This window comes from Monopterus albus, unplaced genomic scaffold (assembly GCF_001952655.1).
Source record: "Monopterus albus unplaced genomic scaffold, M_albus_1.0 scaffold250.1, whole genome shotgun sequence".
Taxonomy (NCBI): Eukaryota; Metazoa; Chordata; class Actinopteri; order Synbranchiformes; family Synbranchidae; genus Monopterus; species Monopterus albus.
The window spans coordinates 2,076,632-2,085,065 of record NW_018128130.1 but is presented as its reverse complement, the minus strand read 5'-3'; the positions used below and the strand labels follow the sequence as shown (position 1 = coordinate 2,085,065).

The following is an 8,434-nucleotide window of genomic DNA, read 5'->3' as shown; positions in this document are numbered from 1 at the left end:
TTTGACTTCAGCTTTGTCCAGAAACAACTGATCAACATAGTTTTTTCCTTTGTAACAACAGTGACATATGTTACAAATCATTTGCTGTAGTCTGGGTTCAACAACCTTAATTCATTTAAAAGCCAGGGGATACTACAAGACTTTGAAATCTCAGAATTGCTATATTGTTTTCTTTTTTTATCTAAACAGTTACTGGATTATTCCAGTTGGTGTGTGTGTGTGTGTGTGTGTGTGTGTGTGTGTGCCTTTGTATTACTGTACTTACATCATGAGGACTGAAACCTGTTAACAGACTCACACTGTGGGAACTCGGCCATCTTTGTGGGGACCAGAAGCTAGTCTCCACAAGGAAATCACTGATTTCTAGGGTGGCAACATGGTTTAGGGTTAGGATGACGTTAGGTTAAGTATTAGGGTCAGGGTTAGGTCTTAGGCAAGTACTGGTTATGGTTAAGGTTAGGATAGCTTCATGTCCTCAGCCAGGAAATGAATGTAAGTCAATGTAAAGTCCCCACAAGGAGTGAAAACAGTGTTTGTCTGTTTGTGTCACTTTTTTCAGGTTCTCACTAGATTCTGCTCATATCTTGTCTCGAGCTCATCACCAAGGTGCACCAGCCTGGTGCATTCTGCTTTTTGCTCCACTAGCATCAAACATGCATATTATCCTAAATCTGACAGATGGAGACAGATGTTCACATTTGAGCTTGTCTTCACTTTCATGGTGTGTGTTTGCAGGAATACTCCCTGCTGTACGAAGAGGCCAGTTTCTTCCAGCTGGCTCCTTTGCAGGCCGAGCTGGAGCGCTGGAGGATTCAGCGGGAATGTGGGATTGTGTGTCAAGAATGTGAATGTGTTGTGGTTCATGTGGCTCCCGAGCTTGGTGAGAGGATCAGTGTGAGCGCCCACTGGGCCGTGATTGAGGGGATTTTCCCTGAGGTCAAAGACGTCATGTCCAAATCCCTGAACACCAGCTGGAACCAGGACTCCACACACATCATGCGCTTCCCACTCAACGGCTACTGCCACCTCAACTCTGTGCAGGTACATAACACAGTCTGGGTTCAGTTTTAAACTCAACAAAATGATTTGTAAGAGATTAGACACTACCTCCTTCTTATTTAGATATTCTCTAACTGATTCAGTGGCAGACAGTGCATACAAATGTTATGCTTGAAAAAACTGAATTGTTCTACCTGTGATAACCTCTGAGACTCACTAGACTATGCTAGGGACCAGGGTTTGGTTAGCACACCTCTTGAACAAAGGCCCAGGTTTGTATTAATAAAATGAGTTAAAGTCAAAAGTTCATTATACCTATACTTCATGGTTAAGGAGAAAAGCAGAAACATAACTGGCACTAATAGGCCTAATAACGAAACTCCACAATTTTTGGTCTCAGGGTTTGTTCACATCAGCATTTTATAAGGAAAGGCAAGTCTATTTGTATTGCACCTTTCAACAACCAAGAAAAACAATGCTTTATATGAGACATAAAGGCATAAACACAAGACAATATAAATCCATCTAACCATCCATTACCATCCTCTTACCCGGAGTCGGGATGCAGTGGCAGCAGGTTCAGCAAGGTAATCCAGGTGTCCCTCTCCCCAGCATGTTCTGTCTCCTCCGAGGTATTTCCAGGTCAGCTGTATAATCTCTCTAGTGTGTTCTGGGTCTGCCCTGAGGTCTCCTACCAGTCAGATGTACCCAGAAGACCTCCAAAGGAATGCACCCTGGAGGCATCCTAATAAAATGCCCAAACTACCTCAACTGGCTCCTTTCAATTATTACATGAACAAGATCATTCACATATTTGTAGCTTCTTTCAGTTACTGTCAGCAGGTTTAATGACGACAAAGAGAGCAACCAACTACTAATATGACCAGACACTGAAAAATGCAGTATGGATGATGGCCACTAGACATCTAAACAATATCTGGTTCTACACATACAGGTGAAGTCAGAGGTTTACCTGCATCTTAACCAAATACATTTAACTCAGTTTTTCACAACTCCTGACATTTAACCCAATCAACGTTCCCTGTCTTAGGTCAGTCAGGATCACTGCTTTAGTTTAAGAATGTGAACTGTCAGAATAATAGTAGAGAAAAAGATTCATTTCAGCTTTTATCTCTTTCCTTGCATTCCCAGTGGGTCAGATGTTTTACATACACTCAGTTAGTGTTTGGTATCATTGCCTTAAAATTGTTTAACTTGAGTCAAATGTTTCAGGATGCCTTCCATAGGCTTTGTACAATAAACCGCTGGAATTCTGGCCCATTCCTCCTGACAGAACTGGTGGAACTGAGTCAGATCTGGAGGCCTCCTGCTCACACACACTTTGTCAGTTCTGCCCACAAATGTTCTATTGGACTGAGGTCAGGGCTTTGTGACAACCACTCCAGTACCTTGACTTTGTCAACCTGAAGCCATTTTGCCACAACTTTGGAAGTCGGCTTGGGGTCATTGTCCATTTGGACAAGACCCATTTGTGACAAAGCTTTAACTTCCAGGCTGAGGCCTTAAGATGTTGCTTCAATAAATCCACATAACCTTCCTTTCTAATGAAGCCATCCATTTTGCCCTCCGCTCCCAGACACAACCCCCCCCCCCCCCCCACACACACACAGTTGGGATGGTGTTCTCTGTAATGTCTGAGTATGGTCCTTGTGGACACATTTACTTCAGCTGATGATAGGTGCGCCTGGATGTGACCAAGCATTTTTTTCTTTAGCACACAGATGGCAGACAGCTTCAGAATGTTCTCTTGAAATCTTGGTTATTCTCTGTACCGTGATTTACATATGTAAATAATCTCATTCATATCCACTCATTACCTTTTTTTGGCAACAAAAATCATTTTAACATTTGTAACATTGACCTTGTCAGATGTACTCACAGAGTTTCTATGGGACAAAAAAAGGACTGAAAAGGAAGGTAACTCTACACTGCATGTCTTGCAAACATTATGTTCTATGTGATGCAACTTTGAACCAGGTGGCATGGTGTGGCAGTGGTTAGCTCTGCTGCGTCACAGCAAGAAGGTTCCAGGTTTGAGCCCTGGCTGACCCAGGGCCTTTCTGTGTGGAGTTTGCATGTTCTGCCTGTGCTTGTGTGGGTTCTGTCCAGGTGCTCCGGCTTCGTCCCAGAGTCCAAAGACATGCAGCTTAGATTGATTGGTGACTCTAAATTGCCCATGCATGTGATAGGCTGGTGACCCAGCCTCTCGCCCAGTGTCAGCCGAGATTGGCTCCAACCCCCCACAACCCTTTTCAGGATAAGCAGTATAGATAATGGATGTCTCCATCAGCAGCCATCAGTAGACATGTGTCACAGTGTGGTCTTGGAGCATAGTTCTAGATTAATAACCACATTTTTCTCAGCACTGTCAACTTTGGTCTTAAAAGGCCAAGACTGCACATTGTAAAGGGGCCTTGAGGGGCCAAAGGGTCTATTGATGGCATCCACTGGCTGTGCGTTCTGGTGGACCCAATCAGTTTCACCATAAATGCAGCGATTACAATATAATTTTACAGTATTATTTTAATAACAATGAAATGTTTATTAAACTATATGCAAATAACCATGAGACTGTGGTGGATTTCACACACTGGATGTAGCAGCGAGTAAATTACACTTTATAACTGCAGCTGGTTACAGGGTCAGGGACTTTCTTTGTTCCATGCACAAATGCTGAATAGTGATATTAGCATTACTACTGAGTGACTATTTATGTGCAGTACTTCTGCAGTAAATAGTTCTTCATCACAACTTACTGTATGAATAGAGTACACTCATATATTTTCATGTCATCACATCAATGACATCAGTAAAAGGGTGTTTCTTGCATCTCTTAGGCTATGTTTACACAGCAATAGTCTGGTGAAAACAAAAACTTTTTTCCTGTTGCATCTTTGAAAACAGTCAGCCTTTTTATGTGACGATGCTTTCAAAATGATCTCCATTTACACAGCTCTGGAAAACAATGTAGTGTGTCTTCCAGGCTGGTAGTTGGTGGTATCATTTCATAGGAAAACATCATGTGCCTGTGCACAAACCTTTTAGTCATCCATCCATCCATCTTCATTGTGTATACAAGTAGCAGAAATGAGTTTCCTCCGGAGAGTGTCTGTCCCTTAGGGATAGGGTACGGAGCTCAGTCACCCATTAGGAGCTCGGAGTAGAGCCACTGCTCTTCCACGTTGAGCGGAACCAGTTGAGGTGGCTCGGGCACCTGTTTAGGATGCCCCATGGACACCTCCCTGGGGAGGTATTCCGGGCATGTCCCTCCAGGAGAAGGCCTCGGGGCAGACCCAGAACACACTGGAGAAACTATGTCCGCCTTTTAGTCAGTGTACTGCTATTTACATAAACCCTAATAGACATGCATAAGAGGTCCCCGTTGTCAGGGGAAATGCAAATGTATGTTTACATGGTGATGGAGACAGTGGCATTACCAAATTTTTGGCTCTGGAACTGGTGAAACTGTTTCCATGTAAACAGCACCTTAGGGTGCTTCAGTTCTGAGGTGCAGGGAGCAAGGAAGCTTCTGGAGGAGCTATGATGGAGGATACTTGAGAGCATCCTTTGCAAATATTTTTTATGAACCGACACACCCCTTTATCAGAAATCAATTGATGATTGGATGGTTCACATGTAAGACTGGAAAAAAGTACGTCTCATGTCATTAATAAAGTGTTTCCTCGAGTTCTTTCTCCTCACATGTTTTCGTTCTATTTTTTTCCTAGTATCTTACATGGCCCAGAATAAGACACATATAAGAGACTTGAGAAACACTCAAAGTCAGGTTTCCACCCTGCTGTTTAAAGGGAATGAGAGGAGCTGGTTTGATTGGACATAGCTAAACTCAGCCCCGACTCCACCTGTTCACAAAGTATTCCTCCCTCTGATTTATTCTTATTCTGCCTCTCCTCAACAACACGCTAGGTAATGCCTGACTGCGCACAAAAGTGCACTGTGCCTATGGTCACCAAACTGCTAAACATTCAAATCAACCGATGGTTAGAGCCATCGGTTGAGTTGGCGCCACAGATGGCTGCCTCAGTTCTGTACCAGAAACAAATTCCTTGTGTGCAACATACTTGGCCAAATAAAGCTGATTATTCTTATTATAATTGTTGGACACACCCATATTCACCTTGTGCCTGGAATTTACATGACTTTAGCTCTGCACTCCATTTAAACAAAGTAGCTAATAGACTCAACAACGATCCATGAAATGTTGAACTTTCATATTTTTTCCAATAAGTATTACTGACATCAGCAACCAAAGCGGAAATGTCAGTTCAAAGGCTTCTGGTCACATCCCACGCTTGTGTTGCTGTTTGTATGTGTGTGTATGACTGCAGGTGTTGGAGCGGTTACAGCAGAGAGGATTCTGGATCACAGCTTCATGTGGTGGTGGAGTGGACTCTTCTCAGTTTAGTGAATACATTCTACGGAGAGAGAGCCAAGGCAACCGGCACACCCCCACCCTCATACGAATCAAACAGGAACTCACTGACTGAACTCAAAGCTAAACAAAGAAAACTATCAGCAACTGGTCCATGCAAATATGTGGACATGAACGCACAGAATCTCTTACAGTTCCATGGGATGATATTTTATCTTCTTTGTCACTTTACATACAGTTCATCAATATGGAAGTCCTGAGAGGCAAGTGGAAAAAAATTCTGGTGATCCATTTTCTAAGCCTCTCCTCAGTTTATGACATAAGAACAGGTGGGAAAAGGTTCTTACTTTGTTAAACTTTCTAAGTTACTTAATTTTTACTCATCTGTGAAGTAGGTGTGGAAAAAAAAAATTTTTTTTCTAAGTTACAACCCCACACCCCCCATTACATTTTTTGCTGCTTTAACCATTTAATCTAAAGTTAGGGTCTGACAGACTTGCATCAAAATTCAGTTAATGGCTTTACCCATGTTCACATGCATAAATAAGCTTTCTTGTGGGGCATTTAAAGCTCTACTGGGGCCCCTCTGCTGGCGTTTAGTTTGTTTATGCCTCGGACTGGCTCTGTTACAGTGCATGAAGAAATTAAAACTCACCTGGAAGAAAACATAACGGCTTTTTGCCCTATTTAGGCAACAGTCTTCATTCAGTCATCTTTTTCACCTGTTTCACTGTCGAAAAAAATTATAACTTCGAAAAATGATCCTGGCAAAACTTTTTTTCAACTGGAAAAAACTTTTTTACCACCTATTTCACTGATAAGAAAATTAATTTAGTAACTTGGAAAGATTAGCAAGGCCAACAGTTTTTTTCACCTGATCATAAATAGAGAAGAGAAAAACATTTGATGAGAAAGATTTTTCCCACTTGTCTATCAGGGCTGTGTTTAGGCATAGGCAGTCATCTAGTGTTCCATGAGCCGGAGGACAGCGAATGAGAAGGTAATTTCAGATGCACAATCTACTTTGAATAGTCTGCCTCTGCCATCCAGTGCAGCCCTTACATTGGTAAAAAGAATCAAAAACTGCTCACTCAGCACTAAACAGATGTACTGAGAGAAGACTACAGACAAACAGTTGGAGGACTCTACTTCACTGTAACTTCATTAGCCTGCTCCTGCTGCTTATTTTGTGACCCTGTGCTTCACTGGCTCACAGTGCTGTGTAACAATCACATATGAGTAACCAGGTTTTATATATATCACCAAAACTTCACAATGTGATTGACATTGAAATAATTCATAACGATACCCCCTCAACTTAAATCACGTAACAGTTAGTCACTGAGTTTAACAAAGGAAAGTATTTTATAATGAACAGTGATCTACACCCTAAGATTAAAATCACTGAGGTCCCAACCCAGAGAATCCATGCATTTTAAATCTGTTAAAACTGTTTGGGCTTATAACAACAGCTGTCAGAAACACAAGCTGTCAGAAACACAGCAGTGTGCTCTGTTAAGGCACAATACTGTGAGTGAATGACCTGAGATGAATAGTCATACAGAAACAGCACTGGATGATGCAAGCAAGTGGTCAGTTTATGGCTGTTTCGACAGCATTTTGCAGGTAAACACATTTTATTGAAAAAAAAAATGGACCAAAGTAACTTTTGGATCATAAAACAGTTAGGAAGTGAAGTGATACTAAGAATGTTGCTCTTCTGTACAGAAATGACCAAGACTGTTTAACATGCACACACACACACACACACACACACACACACACACACACACACACACACACACACACACACACACACACACACACACACACACACACACACAGGGATATGGAAAATCAGGTTATGTTTATTATCACATCTGCAGCATGATTAAAATCAGTTCAGTACTTGTAAAGGTCGACGCGATGATGACATATTAGTTTATGTGAAGCTGAATGAAGTTACTTTTTCAAATAATAAAATATTATACAGTTAATATCATTGTCATAAAATGTTTTCATCTACTAGAATTACTGCTTCACACTTGTGTGCTTCAACCAGCAAAACCAATCCGATTCACAGCAATGGGACAGAAGTGAAGTGACTTCTGAACTTTCCCCAGCAAAATCTAATCAGTTCCTCCTTGAGTTAAAGAGGACATCTGTGTCAAATTTAAAGAAATTCCTTCCAGGTGTTCCTGAGGCTGGACAGACGGACATAGCCACAGCTGTCATTGGCACAGAGGCATAAAAAGCCCAGTGCCTTCAGGGGTGTCAGTGGTCATTTCTTCTAGGGCAGAGGTTCCCAGTCTTTTCAGACCATGTAGCACTATGTACTAAACCAAAATTTCAAAGTACCACTTCCCACTGCAGATACCATCACTTATGCATGTCTACCCCTGACTGCTACTTCTACTACTACTGCCCAGGCCTGGGGCCAGGAGAAAGTGACTGTCAAATAAGATGCATTGATTTATCCACACAGTAGCATTAGAAAGGCAAAATACAGTCATGACCAATAACATTGACACCCCTGCATTTCTGTCAGATAACTCATCACTTCTCTTAGAAAACTGTTGCAATTACAGATTCTTTGGTTTCTCATGTTTATTTCTTTTGTTTGCATTGGAACAACACAAAAAAGCCAAATCTGATCCATTCCACACAGAACTCCAAAAACAGACTGGACAAAATTACTGACACCTTTTCAAAACAATCAGAAATAGTCTGTAGTCCACAGTTCAAACTGTCCTTTGGCAAGACACTAAACACCCAAGTTGCCCCTGATGGTTAGAACCATCGGTTGAGTTGGCACCGCAGATGGCTGCCTCGGTTCTGTACCGGAAACAAATTCCTTGTGCATAACATACTTGGCCAAATAAAGGTGATTATTGATTATCATTAATTTGTAATGAAACTCACCTGTATCAACCAACAGGTGCTGGCAACATAGAAATCACACTGGTAACCAGTTAAACTGGAGAAAGGTTGACTCAGCCTTTGTGTCGTGTGGACCCAGAA

At 41.8% G+C, this 8,434-nt stretch overlaps 1 protein-coding gene across 1 annotated transcript in view; it reads left to right on the top strand.

Annotated features, from left to right (window-relative positions):
• LOC109972202 (uncharacterized) overlaps positions 1-7,181 on the top strand; it is a 34,583-nt gene extending 27,402 nt beyond the window's left edge. The window contains exons 4-5 of the mRNA XM_020620909.1: positions 736-1,041; positions 5,370-7,181. Coding sequence (XP_020476565.1) covers positions 736-1,041; positions 5,370-5,528 — 465 coding nt within the window. The 3' untranslated portion in view covers positions 5,529-7,181. The remainder of the gene's footprint in view (positions 1-735; positions 1,042-5,369) is intronic.
• The last annotated feature ends 1,253 nt before the right edge of the window (positions 7,182-8,434 follow it).